Here is a 27,052-nt window from a genome sequence, read left to right as displayed (position 1 = left end):
TTAAATTAATGAATCTCAAAGTGTTAACAATGCTCTTAGAATTCTTCAGAATCAAACCAAATGACTTGAAACACATGTACAATGCTACAGCATTCACAAATGTTAAACAACTAAACTATCTTTTTACTGAAATTGAAGTGAACCTGCTGATATTGAACCTGTTTGTAACCTGGCTTGACGATCCTTGAATAGACTCTTTTTTTACCCGAGTCAGGAACAAATGAGAAATAATAGGCAAACGAGTGACCAGTGCCATGTATCTGCAACATTTTAACACAGGCCAAATTTAATTCCCACAGAGGCCTGTCATTTGAATCTTGTGAACAAGCGGTATCCTGTTTTGTAAAAGTTCATTTTTGCCATCTAGCATGCTGCCTGCATCTTCAAAATGGTGAGCACTAGAAATGTTGCGTGCTGTTCCAGAGTCTCCAGCCCTGGTCCAGGAAAGCTCCTGTCCAGCAGGTGTTTTATATAAGGCAGAGCTTCTGAAGTGGCGAACGCACCTTGTTGGGGAACTGCTGTGTGATCTCTGGTGTGTACGTGTTTCCAGAGGGCTTCTTTCGCAGCGACACGACAACAAACAGCTCGAAGAGCTGCTGCTCCTGCAGCTCGAATAGGTCCCTCTCCAGGGTCTGGTAGCGGGGGTTCCTCCGAAGAGTGGAGTGGACATAGACTGAGCGGCGAGCCTGGCCTGGACACATGGCAGAGAAACAGACACACATGGTGTGAAATTGGATTTTAGTTGTATTTTGCAAAATTAAAAAGATTATCTATTCGTCCAGCTGTTTGACTCCACTTGTGCCAAAGAATGCAAAGTCTCAGTCTAATGTTTTTGTTTCCCCTTAAATATCTACCTACGGTAGTTAAATCGCATCCTTTTAGAGTGTAATAGAATGGATTATTCTGCATTTTGAGGTTAAACCTACAAATCAGGTAATGAACAACAACACAAACAGAGAAGACTCACTAACAGCTTAAGAACTGATCTTGCTGTAGATGGTGCTTTTAAGCTACAAGATAAACATTTCCCCATGCAGGGGGTGACAGGTGTGTCACACCAGCCAAGATGTCCACACACATGAAGCATGGGTACTAGAGGCTGGAGCTCTGTAGTGTACGAATGGTTCTGACCTTTGCCATTCTCTTCTGGATCACTCTCTGTCCCGCTGGCATCATCTGCAAAGACATGCACAACAGCTTCTTCATTCATGTCAGGTTGGGCAGAGATCCACCTGCCTCCCACCAGTCACTCGTGCGTTCACGTGGTTTAGACAAAAAGCTGTTTACACTGATACCCCTCTGCAGCACCTTGAGGGAACTGCTGGCCCACCCTGTGCTTGCTCCTTCGTGATTCATACAAAGCTGTCTGAAAGGACTGCTCTGATCATGGGTTTTGTAAGGGCACAGTAGCTAAATATGAGCTAAGACTAATTAACGCCTCAAACTGCAGCTCGTCTTCATCAGAAAACCCCACTGGCAGGGGTCTCTGCCTGATGGCAGGCTGTTTCTCAAGAGCTTGCATCTGTGCAGATGTACCTCGGCTGGGGCCCTCCTGGCCACTCGTCAGTTGGGTCTTCACTCGTTTCTTTCCCCTCTTGGCATTAAAGATCTCCTGAATCCTGTTCACGTACTGCAAGTGGAAAAGAAACAGGCCAGTTTGCACTCATTACATCCAGCATTCACCATTGGTACGCTGCAAATAATGTATTATTTATTGTCCACGATTACACAAGAGAGAAAAGATCACGGGACAAGGTTTCAGTCTGCGTGCTGTGTTTTCCGTCTCCATTTTTCAGAAACGGTTTTCCTTTCACATCTCTAAATTGAGTCCTCAGTGAACCCCTGACTCTGAATTTACAGTACTCAACCCACTGATGTGCAGATATCAGCATCATAGATTTTTCAGCTATTTCAATCACACATATTTAAGAGCAAAATCTACGGCATACATCCTAACAACTTACAGATGTTCAACTTGAAGTTCAAGAACTAAGTGCTTACTCTCCATCACCAGCTAAGTAAAAATATAGGTCACACAATTTTACCCTGTTGGAACCCATATCCACCCCAACATCCCCTTTTTTGCAGATTCTGAACTCATTCCACCTGGTGCATGGATTGGGAACCTTGATCACTTTATGCTAATCGTGAAGATGTTCCCTAGGCCAATCAGATTATAGCTAGATGAGCCCCTCATATTGCTCTTCCACTAAGGTGTTCAATTCAAGGGTTAATTCAAAGCTACTGAATCTCCTCCACAGTATAAGAAATTGATGTGTCTTATCCGACACATGCTCCATCCAATAAAATTTGACTCAGTGTGTGATAGAATCCCTCTATTGGGCTTGAGGCATCCAGCTCCTGCCATATGAGAACAACACTGATCAATCGCCAGGCTGTTTGTTAAAGAATGACACTGATCTGACGTCAATACTGAGGAGAAGAACAGAGACAGAGAAAAAACTGTCCAAGTGCTTATTTTCAAGGTGGTCTTTTGGTTTGCAGTGCATTTTTGGACTTCATCACAAAAACTGCAACTCATTTACTGCACATTGAATAAAATGTTACTTCCTGAAGAAAATATATTGGAGCCAACAATTTCAAGAGGTTTTCTGTCGAATTGTGTTCCAGAAAGAAACAAATTCCTACATCTCACAAGCACAGAACAAGAGCAGGGAGAGTAGGTCTGCCAAAGAGCAGCTTTGGCCGAATAAAACAAAATCTCAGAATAACATTTGGGAGCTGCCGAGTGAACTGAACCAGTCCTGGCACTCATCGCACAATTCTCAAATCAGTTCCAGATGAGCTGAAAGCTGCTGGCTCTCTCATTCATGGCCCTCAGTCACCCTGACAACAGCACTGGTGGAAACCTGCTGGTAGGACTAAATTATAGATATTCCTAAGGGACTATAATTTTTGTTCCATTTGCATTTGTGATTTATTGGCCCCCAAACCAGAGGTTTGATGGATACTTCTCAAAAAGAGCTTTGGATTTTGAGAGGCCTTTCTCTTGCAAATGTTCTGCTCTTTCAAAAGCAAACAGGTCACTTTTTCTTGGCTTAAGTATGGAGCAGCACACTGACAAGCCACATCTCCTATTGTGTGCAGATACCTGATTTTCCTCTGCAAAAACTAAAATCAAAATAAGTCCAGTCTATACTGTAATCAGCATACAATGACGCAAAGCATTCAATGTTACCGAACACAGATGATGCCCACACCAAGGGTCAGATAAAAGAATGAAATGTAAACTTCCACCCACTGTCCAATTACACAGAAAAGCTACAAGACAGTTGGTGGACGCTACCACATTTACCACAGCAAAGCCATTAGGGTTTATAATTGTGACACCAGGCAATTCAAAGTTTGGGATTATCTTTCTCAGTGTTTGGTGTAAATGTTCACCTTTAAACAGCAGTGCTTAACTTCTTTCTTATTCTACTGTATGTACGCTGCAACTAACAAACACAAAACTGATTTAACAACTACTCACGAATCTTGCAGCAAAAAGCTCATCTCTCTTCTGGTCTTTCCTCAAATGTTTTTCTTTGAAACCACTTCTCTGGTGCTCAAAATGTTGAATGTAGACTACAGGTGGGTAGATGACCAATTAGATCTTATTACAGGCATAACCTCTGAGAGGCCTCTTAGGACGATTGCTCTTTGTGACCTAAGTCAGTGGCTCTCAATCCTGCTTCCAGGATGCTTAATCATTAGTGCCTGTTACAGATCCAGCTTTCAGCATTCATGTTTTGGTTTAAAAAATATCCTAAACATCATTATTTTCAACACCTTCAGCACACCTTCAGGAACCTCTATGCAGCCCCTATTCATCTTGCTAATTCCAATATTCATCCTTTATTTTTGACTAAATAGCTCTTAATATGTGATCAATTAAGGTATAGGCAGGTGGGAATGACATTCCCACCGTGAGTCACCTTTTCTGTCTAATTAGGTCTGTATGTAAGAGATGCTAACGCTTCACATGTCTGCTGAGTTTTATAACAGCTGAACTCTACATCTTCGGGGCCTACTGATGACATAATTGAACTGCTTATTTATTTAGATTTCAAGGGCACTATTTCTAAGAACTTCAGAATACAGAACATACTTTCCTCAGCTTCTCCTTAACTTACCTGTCATTGTTTCTGACTAAACTTAGTTGATTATCTGTTGATGAACAGACACAGGTGGGAAAGGTGTTGTATCGGACATGCCCACAATGAGCATTCTGTCCCTCTGTAGAGGCCCAGCTGGTTGTATTTCAGGCCGCACTTGTGAGAGAGGGCAGTTCTGAAACTCAGGGATATGAAATAAGTACCAATTTCTTTTTACCCGGAATAAGCTGAAAGCAAATTGAACAATATGATCCAAATAGAATACTAAACAAATCAACAAGCCTGTGATTAAGAACTCAGCTTGAGCAAAAACAGTGTTCCTGCAGGACCAGGGCTGGGAATTATTGCTTTTGAACAAAGAAAAATATGATCATATTATATACAATCCTATGGCTTCAGTATTTTTCAACTTTCGTGTGAAATGTTACATGTATTGCTTTTAATTAATGCCTAGGATGTGATTTTACATTAAAGTTTTATAAAAAAGATTCTGCTTATTATAACTTTTCTTAATTAGCTCACTATTGTATACAGAATTTTTGCCAAAGCAGGCTGGAAGTAAAACAGGATTCCTTCCATGTAAAAGAAACAGCAAGATCATGAGCTGATTCAAAACCATGAACTACCAGTAAACTTTCAGTTAGTATGAGTGTAGATATTGCACGTTGTCCACAGAAGATGGAAGCTATACAATACTGAGATCTCCATATGTGTTTCAGTAAAGGACAATCACCTTTTTTTTAGAACAGCTGTAATATAGCAGAGATTATATGACTTTGCATGAGTGTGTATTTATTGTGAGATGTTTATTGTAAAATAAAGTTTATTTTGATAGAAGAAAAAATGTATTTTAGTGATGCTCATGTCCACAGGGCATGATGGCTACTCCTGAACTGTCGCAGGCTTCAGCAGCAGTGCGTCCCAGAACAGTCAGACAAACTGAGACAAAAATTAATCTATCTGCCTCAGTCACTATTAGACTACCAATTAAAGAAACCCTTTCATCTCAGACAATTATTATGGTTGCAGTCCCTCAGTTTGATTCAACCAGCCATTCAATAGGTTACTGCGATCAGAAGTAAGTAATTCAGTATCTGCCCCTTGTCCACAATACACAAACATCTACCTAGGGACCAACAAGTGTAAGTCTCGAGAATTTTATTTCGGACTTTGTGGTTGGTTTTAGGGAACTTTAACAACTCACTCTGTCATTGTCTTTCATTTCTGTTGCCTGAGACTAGAGAAAGACATTGTGTTACTGAGATAAAAAACTGAATTTGAGAACAGTGTTAGGGTAGCCAGAATTGTTTAAAATTCTCAAAAAACTACACATTGGACACCATGCAAATGTGGGTGGGAGTACAAATCTGGGGCTAACAATTGCTTCTCCCACCCAAAACAAAATTCACTCGACTCAATTTAATGAAGTTACATAACACAAACTTCTTATCTCTGAACACACACAGAACAGCAGTAGGCCCAGCACAGAGTACAGTCTGCTGAACTTCAGAGAGATGCTTTACTGTACTTCAAAGGGTCTCTACCACTTCCTGTCAATCACAGAAACCAGACTTTTTGTCCCTGTGCAAAAAGTCAAATAAAACATGTACTGTACATAAACTCATATGCATCTCCAGAGATTCATATATATTAATATATTCCCTACATATGAATACTCTGTATCGCTAAATATTTGGTGCTGCAGTGTGAAATCACCCAACCAGGACCATTTTCAGAACAGTGTAGCTGGACAAACTTCCCACAGCATCTGTAAGGGATATGACAGCTGAAAATGCCAGATGTAAGCATTCCACAGAACGCCCTGTTTTTATTGAAATAATTAATTTCACATCTCCAAAAGAGAGGATGAACCAAGAGAACGTGTTGTATGCTGGCAGCATTTGCTAAACACAATTATGGAGGAGAGAGTGCGTCCCTCCAGCTCATTTCACTATCTTCTTTTAAAGCAAAAGAACAGTCTATATCTGCCCATTTCCTGAGAACAGGCACAGACACTGAACTCCAATACTCCAATACAGTACACAAACCCAAAATGTGCCATAATGACCTCACTTCAGCCAGGATTCGGATATAGGCTGCACCTATCTGTCTCCAACTGGATTATGATATGAAGCAAAAGAACACAGACTCAATCTCAACTACACAGACAACTTTAGAGTAGGGTCTCCTTTCTGGGTCCTCAAGGGCTATAATACAGAAGGTTTAAAATTGTCCAACTAAGCCTCAATAAGCCTTATTTAAGTCAAACCCTCTTCTCAGATCTTAAGCAGCTAAGGACTTGAAATCTCAAACACCCCCTGCAAAGCAACACTTCAGGCTCAGAACTGGGGACCAGGAACACTGCAAAGGGCTTTTCTGAGAGTTTTAAACGCTCCACAAATGTAAATGTTTAAATTTACTCTAGCACTTCAAGTCTGCGGTTACAATCCACATGACGGAACTATTTTATGCTAAAAGCAGAACTGAACCATTCACTGGTCAATATTGACTCCTGGGAACTGCTGAAAAAACCTTAAATACTTCTCTCAAGAAAATGTAAATAAGCTTCTTTTGTTACAGCTGAGACTGAAAATCGATCCTAAAACCACACTATACAGGGATCTCAGAAGAGAAGCATCTAAATATAGCAGCAGGGAACTGCTGTAATTGTGTAGGGAAAATAAACATGCACACTGGATACATGTGTGGTAGATCTAAGGCACAGTAAACAAGCCACAGCTTATTTCAGAGACAGGAAGACTTTTGCATTCAATTTCTTACATGCAAGCGTCATACGAAGATCTGGAAATTTTCCTACGAGTTTCTTTAGTAGATGAAGACAGAAACGAGTAACTTTAATTATACAGTGCATAAAGATCCTACATTTAAGCAAAAAAAAACATGATTGTTTTTGAAAAATGATTAAAAACAGCCGCTTTTCTGAATTAAAGCTTTTAATTAAGCTTTTCTTAATTAAAGGTCTGCTATGACTTGGGTGCTGAATGAAAGCAAAATCAATTCAGCACTGTCCCTGAAATCAGCACTACGTAAAAGCAACTCTGCTGTCTTCATCAGATCTTCATCTACGTAAGGCTTGAACATTCAGTGAAGTGTAAATCCAGGGTTTGCAACAGTAAAGTGCATGCACAAAATCTGGAAACCACGAATTCACAACTGTATCAAATGCAAAGCAATTAGATTCCGAAAGAAAGCAAACAGAAGAAACATGCAATGTAAAGATTTTGGACTTCTCCCTTAAGCCCCTTAGAGCCCACTCCTTCAGTGAACCCCAAAACCCTCCAGGACCCAGCAGCCCTCCCTGCCTGCTGAAATTCTCACCCCCAAAGGGCATTGCTCCTCCATCAGCTGCCCCTTCTTCTGCTCAAGCGCCTCAGCATGGTCGTACTGCCAAGGACAAACAGACAGACTGGCAGCAATGCAGGCCAACTCTCTCTCTCTTTCTCTCTCTCTCTCTCTCATTAAAGAGACAGTCAACGCGGAACAGAGGCATGAACTGCATTTGCCGAGCTGCTGCAATCAAATCGCCTCTATTACACACAAACACTTTTTTCCCTCCACTTGCCACTACTCACACATCTGCCCAGAAACCAGCCACAAAGCTGGTATCCTCAGATTCTAACTATCCTCGGAAACTATCCTTTACAGGTAATGGGGATTCCCCTCCACCGCCAACAATGTGCACCATCCACCTGGATGATGCGACGGCATCCATAGTGCGCCAGAACACTCACCACACACCAGCTATTAGTGTGGATAGCTGGTGTGTGGTGAGTAGAGAGCAGAGTAATGTAGCCAATTCATAGAGGGGGATTATTAGGAGGCCATGATTGGTAAGGGCCAATGGGAAATTTGGCCAGTATGCCGGGGTTACACCCCTACTCTTTTCGAGAAACGCCTTAGGATTTTTAATGACCTCAGAGAGTCAGGACCTCGGTTTTACGTCTCATCCAAAGGACAGCACCTGTTTACAGTATAGTGTCCCCGTCACTATACTGGGGCATTAGGACCCACATGGACCGCAGGGTGAGCGCCCCCTGCTGGCCCCACTAACACCTCTTCCAGCAGCAACCTTAGTTTTTCCCAGGAGGTCTGTTATCCAGGTACTGAGCAGGCTCACACCTGCTTAGCAGCAGTGAGTTGCCAGTTGTGAGTTGCAGGGTGATATGGCTGCTTTCACATTGCATGCTTCACATTTTGAATTAATTTGCTTTTATTGAAACAAGATTATTTTACTGGGTCTCCTCTTTCATTTACTAGCTGGCTTAGCACAACCCTAACAAATGTTAATTTGCCTTGTTTAGTACTACAAAGCCTCCTGAGTAAGATTATATTTGGTAAGTTTCCTCGCCAGGGCCTAGATCATTGATATGGGATAGGAAGAGCAGTGGTCTTTGGACTGGCCCCTGTGTACCCGCGTAATGTCAGTTCTGCCGTGCATCTATACTCCACGCAGACGTGTAGACGTGCAAATGCGCATACCCGTGGCTGTCTGCGCAGACGGGATCCCCCCTCCAGAGCTGTGCCACGAGAGGTGGTCAGGGGCGACCTCAGCGGGGACGCTCCAACCTCCCTCTTCCCAAAATCCCGGCCCCGCCACGTTTTGCTGGTGGGCACCTGTCGGCTGAAGAGAGTGGAGGGCTTTGGAGGCAGCTGGAAAGAGGGAGAGAGAGATGGGGGTCATTATACAGCCAGCACACGAAGGCCAGGGCTACACGCACTTCTTCCTACTCGCCTGTACGTTCTCCCCCTGGATTACAGAGACCGAGCAAAAAAAACACTGGCTTGATTTATTGAACACCGAAAGAAAACAAACAAAAGGACATTGGATTTTCCCCAAAATTAACAGAAGTTTACAGTTTTGTACTGGTTTTCCCCCCACTTGTGGGCCAGTGAGGAAGACGAAGAGACACACAGAGTCATGCAGCTCATCTCAGCTGTAGAAATAGACGCCAGTACTACATAAGATTAGCCAATGATGGGCCAGATTCCAGATTGCCAGGCTGTGCATTAGCTGGGATGGGAACTCTTGCTAGACTATTTTGTGAACGGAGCAGTTCCTCTACCAATGGTTCTCATGCTCTTTAATAGAAGCAAAAAGGCAATTTGTGTTGGTGCATTAGGGTTATAAAAAAACAAAGTAAAACATGCAAACACAAGGTTACAGAAGCCTGCTCTTGTTCCTTTGTGTGCCGGCTGCATGCAGAGAAGGTAAACCGGTCATAGGCTGACATCTTGTGGGAGGAACTAGTAATAACTCCACTTCAACTTGCTGGCTCATGCCGGACTTGTCAGTGCTCAAACACAAAGGAGAGAAGTGCATTGGGATATTCTGGAGCACTTTCCTTTTACCACTCCGGGTCCCTCTCACACAGGGCTCTCATCAATTCCAACAGTCAGATTTTGTCACATCAAAATCCAGAAATCAAAACAAATCACCCTCGTCTTTCATTGCAGAAGGGGATGGGATAAGCACGCCGAGAGTAAGCAGTTTAGTTCATCAATGTTAAATATGCAGAATCACTCTCGGGGGTCATCTGCAGGTTCTGTTCATGCAGCACACAAATGATTAGCGTTAATGTTAACCTGCACGTTGATTTGGCAGTTTCACCTATGGCATGGCTTCACACAATTTGCACCACAATATCACCAGCGCTATTCACGGAAAGCTTTGCTACTCTGCGCTTGCCATGTACCACCGAAAACACACTACGCCCTTTGAAGGAGCCAGGGGTGACGGAGGCTTCTGGAAACACACCTTGGAAACAGCATGGTCCTACATCATGCAAGGACAACAGAGCTCAGACATCTGTACTCTTCAACAGGGGAGACTTTGTAGTTATATTTCAGGACACAGTTAACTAAACCACTGGAAAGTAGAAGTTATGTGTATTTAGGAGAAAAGGGGGCAGTTCTTCACACAAAGAGTTTCAGGTGTTATGAATAACATAATTAACCAAGCTGTGGAAGCTGGGATTTTTAGAAGGCACCTTACTAAAGGCCTTTAGGTTAGTGTAGTATTAGAAACCCAACAGGCAAGGAAGGTTAGTAATGAGAGGGATGCATCCTGTCTTCTTGTTTTCCTCTAATTTAGCACTGTACTATCTGCTGTAACGAGGGCTGTAACCAGCACTTTCACAGCCATGAGGATGGAGAGCTTTTTGCACAGCTTGGAGAACCAAGGCAACATGGGCCGAGAGACTGACAAGACAATTCATTGCTCATCCCTCCGAGACTGTCTGCAGCTCGGAGAAGAGTGGAGAAGGACTCCACCCCTGGTTATGGCCTGAGACAGAAGTTTGTGGTCACAGACAGAAATCAGCTGCAGCCGGACAACATAGCAGAGGAAACACAAAGACAAATGTCAGGCAGTCACGGTACAGCAGGTAGTTCTCAGACTAGTGAAAGAATCATGTTGAGAAATCGAAAGGCAATTAAAAAATCCAACATTTTCACAAGGGAAAGTGTAATCCATGGAGAGGCACTGCCCATGCCCCTGGCACTTGGCGCTGCAGCAGAAGGAAAGGCAATGGTGCAACGCCCTACCTTCGGCAGCCTGTCCTGCTGCTGCCTGGGTATAGTCTTCCCTTTCTGCTCATACACAGGAGACAGCTTCACATCCTCATAAGGGTTCTCTTTGGCAGGGTCTGGAGCCGGGAGAGAGCAGTTATAGTCCAGTTAGTCCAGGTAAAGTTTTTCTCGAAAACTATCAACATCAGTTTTTTTTTCAACTCCTGAAAGTGGGTGTCAGATGATGCAGTTGATGGAGGTCTGACGCAGCTTTGGCATCACAGAGGGCTCATAGCCACTTGCAAAGCCACAATGATCTAAGACATCCTCAGTCACTGCCAAAATCTCTTTTGGAATTGCCAATTCCTTTTGTTTGATACCTTTCCTGCTAGAAATTTCTAATTGTTCCATCTGCAAATGAGCAGGGAGGGAACAAGGTCGTGCTCTCCCCTGGCCTGCCAGCCATTTCGGTTGTCTGTACCACAAGCTTACAGGAGCCTTGCAGGAGAAATCCACACCATGATGAGTTAACAACAAATCCCATGACTGAACGGGTGATGTTTGATCTATAGAAATTGCAAACGCCCCTACTGTGGGAGAAATTCACAAATCCCCAAACCTGCCCTTTTCTGACAGTATCCTGCCACTCAGCTAATGACACTGCCCAGGTTTAAAGCACTAAGCGTTGCTGCCCTTTGAGTAGCTGTGCCCCTTCAGTGGGAACCTTCTCCCACTGAGCCAATCATCCGCACGTGATGCAGGCCGACTCACAGATGATGTCTTCGTAGATGTTGTCCTCGGACATGGTGTGGTACAGCCCTGAACGCCGTGCTTCCCCGGAGCCCTCCGTGCTGCCGGACACGAGGAACTGCAGCCGCTCGGCATCCTCAAACTCAAAGGACTTCCTGTGGGAAAAGCACAACAGATACAGTACATTAATTGGTACGTTAATTAGTACTAAGAGGGGCTCGCCTCACACTGAAAGTGCTGCACAGAGGAAAGAAAGCTGCACACTTCTCGCCAGCAGCTATATCACCCTGTAACTCACAACTGGCAACCCACTGAAGCTAAGCAGGTGTGTACCTGGCCAGTACCTGGATGGAAGAGGTGTTAGTGGGACCAGAAGGGGTGGTCTGTGTGGCTCCTAATGCCCCAGTATAGTGACGGGCACACTATACCGTAAAAAAGCACTATCCTTCGGATAAGACATAAAACCAAGGTCCTGACTCTCTGTGGTCATGAAAAATTCCTGGATGTTACCCCAGCATCCTGGTCATCGCTCTTCTCTCCTGATAGCTGGTGTGTGGTGAGTGTACTGGTGCACTATGGCTCCCGTCGCATCATCCAGGTGCTGCACATTGGTGGTGGTGGAGGGGAGTCCACATTGCCTGTAAAGCGCTTTGAGTGGAGTGACCAGAAAATCGCTATATAAATGTAAAGAATGAGTAATTATTACTTCTGTAATGAGTGAATGAAACCAGCCAGTCAGCAATGTCTGCGATTAAGCCTGAGGAATAATTATTTTCCTAAAGGGCTGAGAGAAGCCAATAATTTTAGGAGCTCTTTTCATTCATACAATTTGTTTAAGAAATACTGCTATGAATTAAATGAAAAGTACGGCATCTTCAGGAACTGGTTTCAACATGGGACTGATAAATCCAGCTGTGGAGACAAGGGAGGCCTCCCAGCAACACAACATGCCAGGACTCCACGTTGCCGTCGTTCGTGGTTACTTCCACGAGCCCTACCACCTCACCTAAACACAGTGGTTGACTGTTAAATCTGCAGGCCTCGATGTACAAAGCAACTGTGTGCTTGGGTTTCAGCAATTACACTGCCAGATTCACTCAGATGTGTTGGAAAGCTTCAAGTTAGAAATTGAACATTAACCCTGTAGTCGAAGAGTTGTGATTAACTGCAGTATAGGACAATTCCTGCATAACGACAACATGATTGTTGAAAAGAGTCCAACAGACCCAGACACAGAGCCTCTCTTACAGAATAGCGTGCAGCAGCAGCTCCTGAGAGAATGGGCTGTCTGTGTCTTTCCTATCCTCTGTTCTCTGCCTGGCAGCTGCATGAAGTTAATTGCCCTGCTCCAAGGATAGTGCCGGCGTGTGCAGTGAGGGGAAAGCAGATTGTCTGCATTTAATTTTCAGGCATGTTCATCAACGTGCCTACAAAAGAACATAGGAATGGCTTGCTTTCATCATATCCACTGTAGCCTTTTGACCCGTCAGGCTCATTTGGCTGTTTAGAATTAATTGATCCGCGGATCTTGTCCAGCAGTTTCCTGAAAGGAGTCCAGGAGTCTTGGGAAGCTTGTATCACCCAAAACATCTGCATTTACCCCCAGTGGTTAACCAGAACTAGGACCGTACACCACATCACTTTGCTGTTACAAAGCCAGTCAGGTAAGGATACATTTTCTATGAAGACTGCACTCCTATTTAGACATATTTTAAGAAAACCATCACAGCCCTCCTAAAGCTTCACAGCGGGGGCTGGGCGTGGTGTTGAAACACAGGAAGCTGATGGCCTTACTGCGCTATCTCCAGCGCTGGAAAGATGCGCGGGTTTAACTACAGGATGTTTTCAAACTGCCGCTGCACTGTTCCCCTGAGCTCCAGTCAGAACTAGGCCAAGTTGAGACAATGCAGGCAGCCGCTGCCAAAACACATGACATCATGTTCTGGTCGGCTTCCAGCTGGAAGAGAGGTTGCTGGCAGGAGGCCGCAGCCTATAATCCCTCATGTTGTCAGCCAGCAGTGAGCCCTTTTTACTGTACTCTGCTGCGAAGCATGTTTTCTTCTGCTTCGAACATGCTTGTATGAGCTTTGTTTAAACAACTCAGGGATACCGTTGATGACACTGGAAAAGTGGTCCTTTGCCACTCTCGGTTGCTGTAAAGTCAAAGGACAGCACACTTGGCAACACATCTACCCAGGGGTTCACATGATTTTCATCATTAGGCCCCACTCACTAAAAACAAGAACTGTCTTTAATGCCCCTCAACCAAGCAGACAGCTTGTGCTTATTGAATTAGTATCCAGACAAAGCTGTTGCTGAACTCTGCACACATACTCCTGTGATTACAGCAATAAAAACAGGCGAAGCATTAAAAAAAACTGGTATACTTGCAGTTCTGTGCCTTTCTATGGAAAGATCTGTATACACAACTCTGCGCCCATGGGATTCCAAGTGCTTACTCCTTCTGAAGAACAAACTAAAGTAAATGGTTTAAAGTCTGATTTAAAAGATTCACCTAGACCATTTTTCTTAAGAAGGGTCAAGATGAATTCATTTCTACACTCCAGGATCTTAGTCCTCCTAATTGTAGCTGGGTTTGAGGAACTAGCTGTAACTCAGCATCTGCTGATGTCCAAATATAGGCACAGATGAGCCAACCCATCCTATATTTACGAAGGCCTAGAACCACGAAGGGCCTTGTAAATTTAAAAGCACTTCTATACTGAACAGGCAGCTAATTGCACTGAATGTAAACGGGGCAGGATGTGCAGTGACCCATTCTGGATACTGCATTGTGAACCAAATGGAGCTGAAGTAGCTTTGAATAATCAGAATTGAGCAGCTTGATGGCATGGCCATTGCTGCCTCACAGAATTTGGGTCCTAGGTGTGATCCAGAACCATGGCACCTTCTGTACAGAGTCTGCATGTTCTCTCTGTGATACCTGCAGTGGGCTACTATCCAGGGTGTAATTCCACTACCTTGCACCCAAAGGTTCTACAGGCTCTGGCTTGGCTTTCCCAAAGAATAAGTGGTATGGATGGATACCAGCATTTTCCTGTCGTGATCTTATGTCCTTGGAGTGGTGTGCGTCATCTAAAATTCCCTCACTTCAGCACACTTGGTGGTCATTTAATTGCAAAAGTTCTGTTACTCTGTTTCCTTTTCGTCTCAGAAAAGACCCTTGTCTGTTTCTGTTGTATGAGCAGTTCTTAGAAACACTGCAAGCATGTCAGTTCAGTTCTTTGAAAGGCTTCAGTTTTTCCAGTTAAAAGACTGGAAAGATTTTTAAATTCTCAGGGTCATTTAAAAAGGATGTGGGCCGAATACAGTCCAGAAACCAGAAAACATACAAATGGCTGCCATCCATCGCTGAAGGAAAAAGGTGTCTTACAGACACGAGGGAATTAAAAAGCTGTTTCATGACCTATGTATATTCATTCCTCAGATGTCCGGGTTAATAAAAAAATTGACAAGTAGTTTTTCAGCAGACAGTTTTACCCAGAGGGGTTGCAGAGACAAGGGGCTGAACTGGAGTCTGTGCCAAAAGGACACATCAGTTTAATGTCTCATCCAAAGGATGGAGCTCAAAGATGTTAAAGAACCTGCTCAAAGTTACACACATCAGTGTTGGGACTTGAACTGGGAAACCCCTGGTGAAAGGTTTCTTACCTTCACCATTGTACATCTCAACCCAAATGTACCAAAGGACATCAGTGGCTGGGTTAAGGTCAGTGCCTATAAAGTAATTTCAGACGTCATGGCAATGGTGTTCAATAGCTTTGAGAATGTTTTATTACTGGTTTTGTATATAATACTTACCCCAGTCTTCAAGGATTAATTAGTTTTGCAACAGATACACATCTGGGAGAATCTTTTCATGCAAGGTAGACACACACACTTCTGTTATGCTCTTTCAAAGATGCTGTTTCTGTCTTATATGTAGCAAGCATCATGCAACAACAGAGCTTCAGTACACCTTATCCAACTTCCAGAGAAGTCATTACCGATTAACCAGAGTCCACTCACTTTACACCATACAATACTATTGAATAACATTCCGTGCAATAAAGATAAGCAATATAAATACAAAGATATAAAAAATAAAGAGACGGCTCTTATTAGTTGAAGACTAATTTTCTGCTATGTATAGTAAGGAAATTGAACAAAGCAGTAGAAAACCCAGAATAAAAGCAGAGAACTTGTTTCCCCTGTGGCCAATCTGTTAAAGACTTATAAGGGCAGTTTGCCCACATTTCACATGTAGAGAAAGTCAAGCCCAGAGTGCAAAATGTTCATTGGCACACAGGCTTGTAGTTACAGTGAGGGGTGCTTAAGAAGGCCTATTCAAACAGTTGCAGCACAAAACCTGTGAGAATTAAATCTGGTTCACATTCAACTGGGCTAATACTGAACATCCCCATGGATGACAGTTCACAACACAGGGTGTTAAATCAGCCCAGTACTGCATGTACTGTGTGGAAGGGCCTGGCATACAGCTGCATGAGAGCTACAGTTCCCATGGTAACTGTCCACAAGAATTTAAGCATTCAATTCTAAATTATAGATCACCTGGAAATGTACTACATAATCCTAATCTTAGCACATTGATGTATAACACAAGCCTCCTGCTTCCCAGAAATCTCAAGATAGCTGTGGTCTTCGCGAATCCCACCCTGGAATTCCTTACCTGTTCTTCTTTCCTCTGGAGATGCCGTTGCTAAGGGCGGCGGGGCAAGGCGGAGGAGGGCAGGTCGGAGGAGAGGTGTGGAGGGGTCGACTCCTTCCCTCTGAGCGGTTGTGTCTTGGAGCTGAGCTCTCCCATTGGCGCCAATACCCCAGAGGGCTGTGCTCCCCAAGGTACTGGAAGGTGCGTTGGGGCTTAGGTGGAGGGCAGGGAGGGCAAGGCCTATCCACAGACACCTGCACCCCTTTCTCCACATAGTCGGGGCTCCTCTGTTTACTATGAACAGCACCGGCCTCCTTCCCCCAGGGGACTTCCTCCATCTTTTTCCAGAACCCCCGCGAAGTGTAGAAATTCCCAGGCGGGAGAGATTGTCCAGGGTCCTCCGGCAGAAGGCCATCGTCAGGCTCCTTGACGGCCACATCCTTCTGTATCCCCAATCCATTTGCCGAAATTGTGTTTTTTCCACAGGGGAGAGGCTTCTGCTGCTGTCTGATGCCACAACACTGGCCTTCCCTGAAATCCAAGCCTAGGCTTTTGGCTTTAGCTAAACTGGCCTTGGAGCTTCCATTTCCCAAGCTGTCCGAAAGGGTGCGAGAGGCTGCCCTGTGGCCACCTTCTGCAGCCAGCTGGCTCAAGCCCTCCCACTGGGAGATCTTCTGCCTGATACTGACACCAGGGTTGCGGGCCAGAGCCCTGCCGGAGGATGGAGAGTGCCAGGGGGCAGCCGCTCCTCCAGGGGCATGCATGTCGAGAGGGACGGACCCACCCTCAGTGCAGGGCCACCACAAGCATCGCCGCTGGTCTTTCCTGTTGCCCAGAGGGACGGAGACGATGCCTTACTCTATCGCTCACTCTCGTGCATCTCTGTTCCAACCCAGGATCCCTGTCCCTCGCTGCTGCTCCGCTCAGAGGGAATCCTGAAGGACACAACACCACAGTCCATTATTCCACAAGCAGCGAAGAGAAAGAGCAGGTTTTAACCTTAGACAGCAGAACATACTAATGTATTCCAAGGTTTCATAGTCTGGTCACCTACAGAACAAAACCACAACAAAAACACACAGACTTTTGCAATGCCTGCAAGTAAAACCCATTTTTAAACTTCAGCTATCATGAACAGAATCTGTCTCAAAGGTCCTTATAAGGTTGACTCATCCACATTGCAGTGTACTAAATGAGAACCAAAGGTCAAAACTATGCCAGCGTATTGTACACCTTGCTTTAATATAAAAAAATCAAAAGAATTTGCATTAAATAATATTTCTGGTTTGTTTTGTCTGCAGTTTTCATAGAAGAGGCCGAAGACTGTGAACTGTGCAATAGGTGTCTGATCTGTGTGAATACGAGTCGATATTTCTGTACTGGTGACCTGTTGCTTTAAAAAAGTCCAAGACTCCTGAAAACGCAAGAGAGAAACCCAACGCTCACTGTAGAGAACACAGCACAAGCAACATGCTGCCAAGCACACTGGAGCCACAACATTTTTGTCACAGTTGAGGTTTACAGGAAGTGTTCCAGTACAAGACTATTTTGAATCACTATCCATTGTAAACCCCCCCCAAAAAAATTAAAAACTGACTAACTGGAGTAGAGAGAAGGTGGAACTGAAACGCCTCAAAACCAACACCTTTACGTAATCAAAAAGAGAAAAACAGTTTAGGTGTTAGTGAAAAAACTTTCTGGAATTAAAAAAAAATATTTTAAGGTATCAGGTATTTTTCAAATAGTTGTTAATTTTTGCATGGTAGTTATGTTGCAATTTCTCACCCACTCACGGTATCAACTCCCCCTGCCGTGACAGTGAGATGTGGCCTGGGCACAGTGGTATTGGTGACATGCAGGCGAGGGGAAAGAGGACCAAACACTCACTTCCTGTCGCATGCACTGGCATCCTCAGATACTGAATGCAGCTCCAATACAGCAAGGGGAGGGGGAGCAGCAGGGAATACATCTGTGAACTCTGTCCGGCCCCACACACAGCTAAGGACTCTTTGTTCTACATGACCTAAATCTGCTGAGTGTCTGTTTTAGAGGAGGGCGGGACGGAACAGGCAGAACCAGGCCAGGGCAGACTGCAATCAGAGCACCAGCTGAGCAGATTTCTGCAGAACGCCAGGGTTTCTTCCAGCACTGTGTTTCACCTGACCCAAACTCTTTTCATAGGAGTCTGAGAGACAGGCGCTCGGCTTTGGCTTTCTTTTCTGAAAAATAATCTGGGTTGCATAAAAAAAAATGTTTTATGGCTTAACTGGTCATGTGAGACCATGGCCATGGTCATGGGAGGTCCATGATAACAAATATGAACTGTAGAGAGGATCCCAACAAGAGAAAGTACAGTACCTAAAATTCTAGCCCATTTAGCACATTTGGTTTTCAGTAGTTAACTGTTATGAACCTATTATCCAGTCGCGTCAACCAGGACAAACTTGGGAATGGATCTAGTTGCTTTTCTCTTGACTGCTTCCATTGTAGTCACTTTTTGCAACACGGTGATCAATATTGCACACAATATTCGAAACAAGGTCTTACTAAATAACGTGTCAAGATAATTACCCATGTCTGTTTCATTTATAGTTTCTTGAAATTCAGTTTATCATGTTTTAGAGTTTATGTCTTTGCTATTTACAAGTACAGCTGACACTCTGCACTTGTCTACATAAAATGTCTTCTAGAAGGTGCTGCTTTTTTGTCTTTCTGAAGTTCCTTTGCTGCTTCTAAAATCTTTGCTTACCCTCCTAATTTGGAATCAACAGAGAATATACCACAATATTGGTCACTGATATAACAGTGGTCCTAATACAGATCCCTGTGATACTCCACTAATTATAACAACCTAATTTAAACAATTTGTCCTTATCAGTACTCTCTCTCTCGTCTAACCACTTACCCATTCTCAATTCCAATTCTGTACATGTTTTTCCATGAATAACTATCATCAAGAATTTGAGAATTTATCCTTTATATGTAACTTGATCAGGCAGTGCCACACATTCAAACAGAGTAGCACATTCCAGACTTTTTTCAGCATCATATTTAACAAAGGGCATGTACATTTGGCCTCTCTATTTTGATATTTGTTGAATCTAAAAAGGACTATCACATTGTTTTATTGTTTTTGCAGTAAAACATAAGACAAGAAATGACAAGCACTTAAAAAAAAAAACAGAAAATGCCTACTTAAAGAGCAGGAGATACTCTGAAGTAACAGAGGAGAAAGCTCCCTAGGTAAGCAGCCTGATAAACACCCCAGTATCCACTTGTGTCATTCTGGGTATTCTGGGAAAAGAGAAGATGTGTGCTCTGAATTCTTCTACCTGAAAGCAGGTACAGAAACTTCAAACTTCAAGTCCATGCAACACCAGTACCGCCATCTCTGCATCAGCAACCTATTATATTTCAAACTGAAGGTCTGCACATACAGTAATGAGACTTGAGATCCAATTTTTCTATTAAAAGTTCCTCTCGTTTTTTTTTTAGAGGTAGAAATTTGGCTTTTTAAACAACTATATTTTAGGGAATGATGATATTCTCGCCCCCTGACATGTCATTTTTGAAAAAAAGCAGTCAAGTTAGTCTCTGACATCCCACAAAGGAAATGGTCTGTTTTTATTATTACACTCTGGATGCACAGATAAAGAAGAAAACAGCGTTTACACAGTTCTGTGGATGAAATGAGGTGCTGACTTCCACAGTAGGCGTTTCTAGGTTTGCTTGTTCACCGCCTGGGCGAGAATGTGTGGTTAATTTTGGAAAGGGCTCGTCCCTTGATTATTTCTGGAACCCCAACCCCCCCTACCCCTCGTCCTTCCCTCCTAAAACAGGAGGCAACCTCTGCTCTGTCACACTTGAGGGTCACGGCCGAACCATTGTTGTCCCCTGAGCAATTTCCAGGAGTGACAGGGTAAGGGCACTGCGCTTCCCGTCTGTGCTCAATTTCTCCCTTACCCGTCAAAAGTCAAAAGCCCACAAAGCCTGTACTGAGTTATTTTTATCCTCAGAAGCCCTACCTCTTCTGTCTCTGAGTTTCAACAGAAGTCATCAGTGAAGGCAGCTCAGCTCCCTCCAGAAAAATCAAAGACCCCAGATACTGCGTTTTTCCTTCCTGGCCTGCAGGATTCAGAGCACTCTTGAATGGCCAGGCAGATTTTTCTTGACATGACACGAGGGGCACAGGAAGCAGAACAAAAACACCCAATCATGCTGGCAAAACCGCGGTGCAATTTTGAGATGTGTAAGCTACTGACAATCAAATGAACAAGCTGGGCCTTCCGGCTTCATTTTGTTTGCAATCTCTTATGTTTTAACATCCTTATTTTTCAGGGCTGGGAACACCTGCAGCAACTGAAGCCAATCCTACCTCCTGTAGGTCTGTGAGGCCATAACTCGCATGTTTCAGTCCTTAGAGCGACGTCTTCTATCGACAAACTTATACCACCCAGCAAGTTACACCTGCCCTGCAGAGCCAGGCAGACTACAGGTGTCAGATGCAGCAGGCATGCTCGCCCCCCACCTAATTACAGCACTTTCCTCATTAACACCGTCTCCCCAGGCAGGGCTGTTATTACAACACACAGACTCAGCCGGTACTAGACAAGGGTGTGTGAAGGGTGTGGACACTGGGATTTAAAGCAGTGTTCTACGGTGCCTATTCAAAGGGGAAATTATTAGGTGCAGAAGTAAACTATGGTGCATTAAAAAGGGAAGGATGAAAAAGATATGTTAAAATTGTGTTTTTCTTCTCTGCATGACAGATTCACACACATATCCAGACTTACTGTATTGTTGGTTCAGCAGGGAACACATACTGATTCAACAAACAGAATGGTTTCCTTGTTCCTTGACTCACAGGAAGACCTGACTGGTAAATGGCTCATTACCTAGGAGTTACCACCTGGCTTATGGCATCATAGACACCATCTCGTCCATCTATTCCACAGATAAGGCAGGTCTGCATGTGTTTGCATCCAAATGCATTCCTTATTGCAATACTGAAATCAACTTCAAATGTTGGGTAACAATTATGCTTTAATGAAGAAAGGTACACATAATTCCAAGAAACTACTGGAACTGTACAAACTAAATGTTTACAGCTGATAACTATCATTAGCAGTGGTCTTCTACACAGCATTGTGGATTTCCAGAGGTTAAATGAACATGAGCTCAAAAACATAAGCAGAATGTATATGTGGCTTCAGATTGGATTTAATTGAAGCACGTTTGCTCCCCAGGCGCACCCTGTCATTTGGACTGTAGCTACATCAATGCATTCCACAGGCTCCGAGTTCCCCTGAAATCACTCGGATGAGTTGCAAGAGTCGGGGTTCTTTGGTGCCTGGGACCCAACCTAACCAAACTGTTTGTCTTCTTTAGCATAAAGGGAGAGCTTTGTGGGGTTTTCTTCCAAGGCCCCCAGAAATGTTGTCTCCTCTTTATTCATGACTGTAAAACAGTAACACAGCCAAACAGGCTGCAGCTGAGCTCTACAAAGACACTCAGATACAATAAAATGACCGCTTAGCAGCACAGCCAGCACTCTTTAGCTCTTTCCCACACCAGCATCGCCACACTCTCTTGCAGTCCTATCTTCATCCAAACCCAGAAAATGGTTAACTTCTTTTAGATCTGAGAATAAACATTCTGAAAATAGATACAGACCTTCTCACTGCTTGGACCTTAATGGTTTATACACTTTGTACCAGCAGTACACACACGATGATAAAGCTCATATTTCTAAAATTAGGTATAAAAATAGCAAACACAAGTTAAGAAGTCATCTTTAGTGGGTTTCAAGGCAGCAGCAACTTTAATATCCAAAGTCATCAGTAAGTCAAGACCTGTGCACCTTCAACTGCTACTCACTGCATGTGTAACGAATTGTTCTTCAAGACCTGGGAACGCTGATGTACTAGCTGTACATAGTTTAAAGCCAATTAGAAATGGGGTCATTAGATACTAGACTCCCCATCTGAGAAACCTCCTCCCAAAAAACATCTGAAACTGAGACACTAGACTATTGTACATTTCACCTAAACCAGTTTTGTTCATAGCCATTTTTAGAACTACCTGTAGTTGGATGTTTTCTTCCATTTGCCTTATTTTTAGTTCTGCAAAGCTCTCTGGTATGTTAAGTCTGGGAGGGCACTATAGAAGAATAAGTTTGCATTGGATTGTAGATGAATTGGCTGCTGGATGCACCGATATCTGGGGTCTAAGGTTTCATGAGTTTGAGATTTGGCTGTACCACCTTGTGCCTGACTCTCTCAAAGGGCAGCAACGACATGGAGACTAAACACTTCCTTCTGTGTTATTTTGGCATTTTGCTAAACACAGCTGCTTGATTTTCTGAATCCTCCCATGACAATGAACAACTGTATTCTACCGTCTCACTGCAAGACTGCAATTTTACAGACATTTTTAACCACGCATGCAAATGCCTTTTAAGACATCAGAGTCCGACTTCTTTGCCCTGCCGGTATCTCAGTAGAGCACACACAAGCCGAGCGTGATTCTGTTCTTCCTTCATCGGGAGCTGTCCGGTGAAAACTCACAGAGCGCTGCATTCTGGCTGGCTGCACTGCCTGATTCATTATTACTTCTAACACAGGGCCAGTCCGAGACAGAAAGAGCTTGCTTGAACACTCAGAGCAGGGCACAGGCTGCCCTCCTTTGGGAAGCCTGCGATATATTTGCCGGGATACCATGGAAACGCTACCACCCCTCACGCTATCACCTTTGTAAAAGCACACTAAGGGCCGGTGGGTCACTGTGGGATATGTTCCCTCTTTCCAGCACTTTCCAAAACTTCAGTCACTTGAATCAGTACGATCAGCCCCCTTTAAACTCCATGGGCCAGTTAAACAAGTGTGGCATTTGTAAAACTTGTGATGCAGAGCTAATCTCCTCTTTAATAAAATTCAAGAAGGAATACGTCAATATGAGAAAGGCAGAAACATTAATATTATTTGGGAAAGATCGTTATGCAAGGTAATTGACTGTATTGCATGGCTACTTAACAAATGGAGTGTGACAGGATAGACCACATAATGTGCTTCAGTCCTTTGTGTGCTTGTGCGAAACTTTGACAGTATCGAATAAAATGTTTTGGAGCAGAGAGAACTGTTCCCACTCATATCATTGTACATAAGGGTGTGTATTCTTGTTTTAAATTCAATAGCAGCAGCCTTGCATTTTAAAGTTGAACCACATTGACAAAGAGCTACAGCTCACCTTGAATCTGACTCATAAATGAAAGTCAATTCACATCCTAACTAAAAGGAGGAACTCTCTATTTACAGCTGAAAGACTTCCCAAGGAGACAAGCACAGCTTAGCGCAACAACGTACAATATCTCACACACCCTCGGCTATGTGTGTACAGCGTTGGTGTTATTATCACTTATTATTATTATATTATTATTGCACAGTACGGAGAAGATTTCGAAACAGGCAATCCTTTCGAAAATGTATTTCAAAATCTGAACTAACTTCAGGAAAGACTATGAACTGTTTAAACCTGAAATCATGCGGAAGAGTAAGTGAAATAAAACTAATTCTTCTTAAACTCAATTTCTCTTAACTGTTTGCTTAACTGTATGCTTTAAAACAATCAACGTGAGTTTGAAAAATACTATAAGGCTATTAGGAAAAAAAAGAATGCTTCACAAACTGGGTAGCCTGCTGCACAAAATATTTCTTCCTGCATTTCAAAATTAGTCCCACTCTAGCCTAGTGTCCATACTACTAGGCCCCCAGCAATGGAAACACAATCACCCAGGTGAACAGAAACACTCAGGAAATGTCCAGAAAAGCTGCTTCACCTTGCCAGGTAGGAAAGGAGTTCTTTACATCCACAAATCTGTTTCAAGTTAAAATAGCAGCCTAATATTCAATCGTCCTTTCAAAATTGGAATAACTTGACTAGAACTACTGTAATCCACAGACATCAACCCAACCTAAGCGGTCATTTTAACTCCAGCTATGTCTTGTCCGACCGCATGAATAATCAACTCATACAGCTCCTGCATTTAGCATTGAGAAAGTGGAAGGATGTTTAAACAGTTTTGCTTCTTTGTAGGAGGTATTTCCTTCCTGCCTCTGGTTCAGTCCCAGGCTGTGGCCCATTTTTTTTGTGATGAAAAAAGTTCGGGACTACAAATTAGGGTACTTGCAATTTTGAACCTACTATTCAGAAGAGCCTTTTTTTTTAAATCAGGTCGGCTTTATGGAAACCTTTCCAGTTGCTCCTTTGACATGCCCACCAATAAGAGACTTGGTATAGGCAGTGGGCTCCACAATGCCCAGCTGGAGGAGTGGCTTGTCTCTCACCAACGTCACTGCAAACCTGCAGATGCCCAGCAGGTCTCAGGAGTTGGTACTGCACAAAATCCCCATTTCATTGCAACACCATCCAGGGAATCCCTTTCACAGTTGGATCAGAAAATGGTCCAACAACTAGATCATAAATCTCAGCTGATGATCTGAAGAGCAGATCCAGATACACAGGAGCCTTCTGGCATATTTCACCCTTTAGTCAAGCTTTTCAAATATCCAGCAGGGTTTTCAGACACCACAGTTAAAGGATCACCCTTTCAGCACGTCTAGTATAGCTCAATGTGTGTGTTTAGTAAATACTGAATCACCCCATCTTATAGACAGGCATTTTATAGAATACAAACAAAGCACAAATTGTGCTACTGTGGTGGGGATGAACAGAGAAAAAAAAGAAATGTACTATTCTGTTAAACCTTGCCTTGAATCTCTCCCTACCAGCCTAGGCTTTTCAGAACTCAAAAATGCAGTTTAACATCTACAGCTGCAGCACCAAATATATCGGCAACCTGAATGTTATTACTTATTTCGCTAAGCGTCATAAACATTACTGATGCATCTTGAAGCTTACTGAAAAAGACAACGCAGAAGAGTACTTCAGGACCAGAAGGACAGAAGTGTGCATTTAGACTGAGAAACTGGAGGCACTCTTTCACACAAAGGATTGTGGCACTAACTGTCTTATCATGTTACTGGAGGTGATTCCACACAATACTTGGACAAATAAACTGCTAGAAACCGAATGACCAAGGCAGCCTGCTTTCACTTGTAAGCTTTGCACATTTGTAGGCTGATTGATACTCTAGTGAACTAACTCATTAAAAACATAAGACTCCAGTGCTCATATGTAAGTTGTAGAGAAATCTGTTAACCACAACATTAAGTCAGATGCCAGCTTGTATGGTCAAAGGTAAGGTTGTATAGAAAACTGCATGATTTGCTCAGACACATCAGGAGCTCGTTTGCTTTGTCAGAAAAACAAACCATTATCGGTGGTCAAAAATCACGTGCAATTCTTGGAGAATTCCAACCACACTTACTATAGACATCTTCTGCGTAAAAGTGTCGCATCTCTTCCTGCGCACTTTTCCAAAAGGAAGAAGGAAAAACATATCCCTTTATAGCAGAGGCTGTCAGATGAAGAAGAAACTTTTGAGTATTAGCAGATTAAAGAGTCGCTCCTGCCAAAACAAGCACAGGGGCACAAAGGGAACAGCTACACCTTCCAAAGTCCTAACCGGGCTCATCCGGAACTCTAAAGGAGAAAGAAAGGTGGGAATCCTGCAGTTTCGTCGATGGAACTCAATAGATCCTTCTTACATTCATGGATTTCATCAGCAGCACGGCTTCTTTTGTTTGAGTTACACCCAATCCATAAGGACACAAGGAGCTACAGAAAAAAACAAAACAGCTTTCCGAAAGTTAACAAGATTCCTTCCGGGAAGACATGAGCACGGGAACAGACTTCATTAAACTGGCCTTGATCTTCACTAACAATTCCAGCACTGATTTCAGGAATTAATAATAAGCAAGCTAACACATTCTGGCACAGAACGAAGAAGCATGAAATAAACTCTTTGAACTGTAACTAAAAAAGGCAAAACAAATCTTTATTTTCATCTCCTGGGGTGAGATGAACACTGATATGGAGATGTTAAGGCAATATCCTATAATTATAATTCCTCCTTCAGAGAAAATGTGGTTATGACCCAAAAATTCAGACTCGCTCCAAGATGTTTTTTCTCCTTGTAAACAGTTTCTTCATAAAGTGCCAAGCTTGCACCTTCTCACCGGTTTTCAAACACAAAGCAGTGAAGCAGAGCTCAGCCTGTGGATGTCTCTGTTCAGAGGGTTGGTTCTACAGGCTCCACAGGTCACAGGTGTGAATCTGGGCTACACATCACTGGTGTCCTGAAGCAGTGAACAATCCACGCACCACGGGCCATGCTGCCCAGGGTTGGGAGGATTCACCCCAGGACACGAACCCCAGAACGGAGGTACATGCATCAGTCCTCTGCTGTCTGAACAGTGGGGTTTGTAAAGTGAAAAGCAGCACGACGCCTGATGAGGACACAAGTATCTGTCTCCAAAGGCCAGATACAAAACTTTCAGGGTCCATAAACAAAAATAATCTATATTTCCAAATTTTATAAGTAAAGATGCAGTTCTGTAGTTGTCCATTTAAGTGAAGAAACATGTTGATTGAATAATTAAGTGCTTGGTACTGTATGTTACTAATTTGGGAAAGAGCAAATTCACTGAGATATAAGAGATCTGAACAGGATTTTACTATAGGGGTAAAAAGTAGAATATTTATCAGTTTAGGAGCTACTGGAAAATTACCACTTGAACACCATCTATAATACAGTTATGTGCCGTTTCAAGGAGGGACAACTTAACCTACAGAAAATGGCAGGCTAGCTGTTGCAGTGCATTATACTATGTCTTGGGTTTGTAGAGGTTAACAAAATAGATTGTTCCTGCTCTGCAGCAAGTGAATTTGTTTTTAAAGTCCACCAAACCTGACACTTCGTTGACCAGGAGAATGGAATAAAGTGAACAGAAACCAAACTGTAATACTTTAATAATTCTAACTCTTATAATCCTATCTAATGTGAATGTATTACACGTACCTCCAGTAA

General features: G+C 43.2%; 1 protein-coding gene across 1 annotated transcript in view; it reads right to left on the bottom strand.

The window, feature by feature from the left end:
* Nucleotides 1-27,052, bottom strand: part of dennd2c (DENN/MADD domain containing 2C) — a 47,743-nt gene that overhangs the window by 13,050 nt on the left and 7,641 nt on the right. Inside the window, exons 2-8 of the mRNA XM_069190295.1 lie at nucleotides 16,087-17,000; nucleotides 11,418-11,551; nucleotides 10,683-10,783; nucleotides 8,619-8,789; nucleotides 1,537-1,630; nucleotides 1,132-1,176; nucleotides 504-691 (exon numbers count right to left, since the gene is read on the bottom strand). Coding sequence (XP_069046396.1) covers nucleotides 504-691; nucleotides 1,132-1,176; nucleotides 1,537-1,630; nucleotides 8,619-8,789; nucleotides 10,683-10,783; nucleotides 11,418-11,551; nucleotides 16,087-16,829 — 1,476 coding nt within the window. The 5' untranslated portion in view covers nucleotides 16,830-17,000. The remainder of the gene's footprint in view (nucleotides 1-503; nucleotides 692-1,131; nucleotides 1,177-1,536; nucleotides 1,631-8,618; nucleotides 8,790-10,682; nucleotides 10,784-11,417; nucleotides 11,552-16,086; nucleotides 17,001-27,052) is intronic.

Source organism: Lepisosteus oculatus, chromosome 5 (assembly GCF_040954835.1).
Source record: "Lepisosteus oculatus isolate fLepOcu1 chromosome 5, fLepOcu1.hap2, whole genome shotgun sequence".
NCBI lineage: Eukaryota > Metazoa > Chordata > Actinopteri > Semionotiformes > Lepisosteidae > Lepisosteus > Lepisosteus oculatus.
This window is presented reverse-complemented; position numbering and strand designations above follow the sequence as displayed.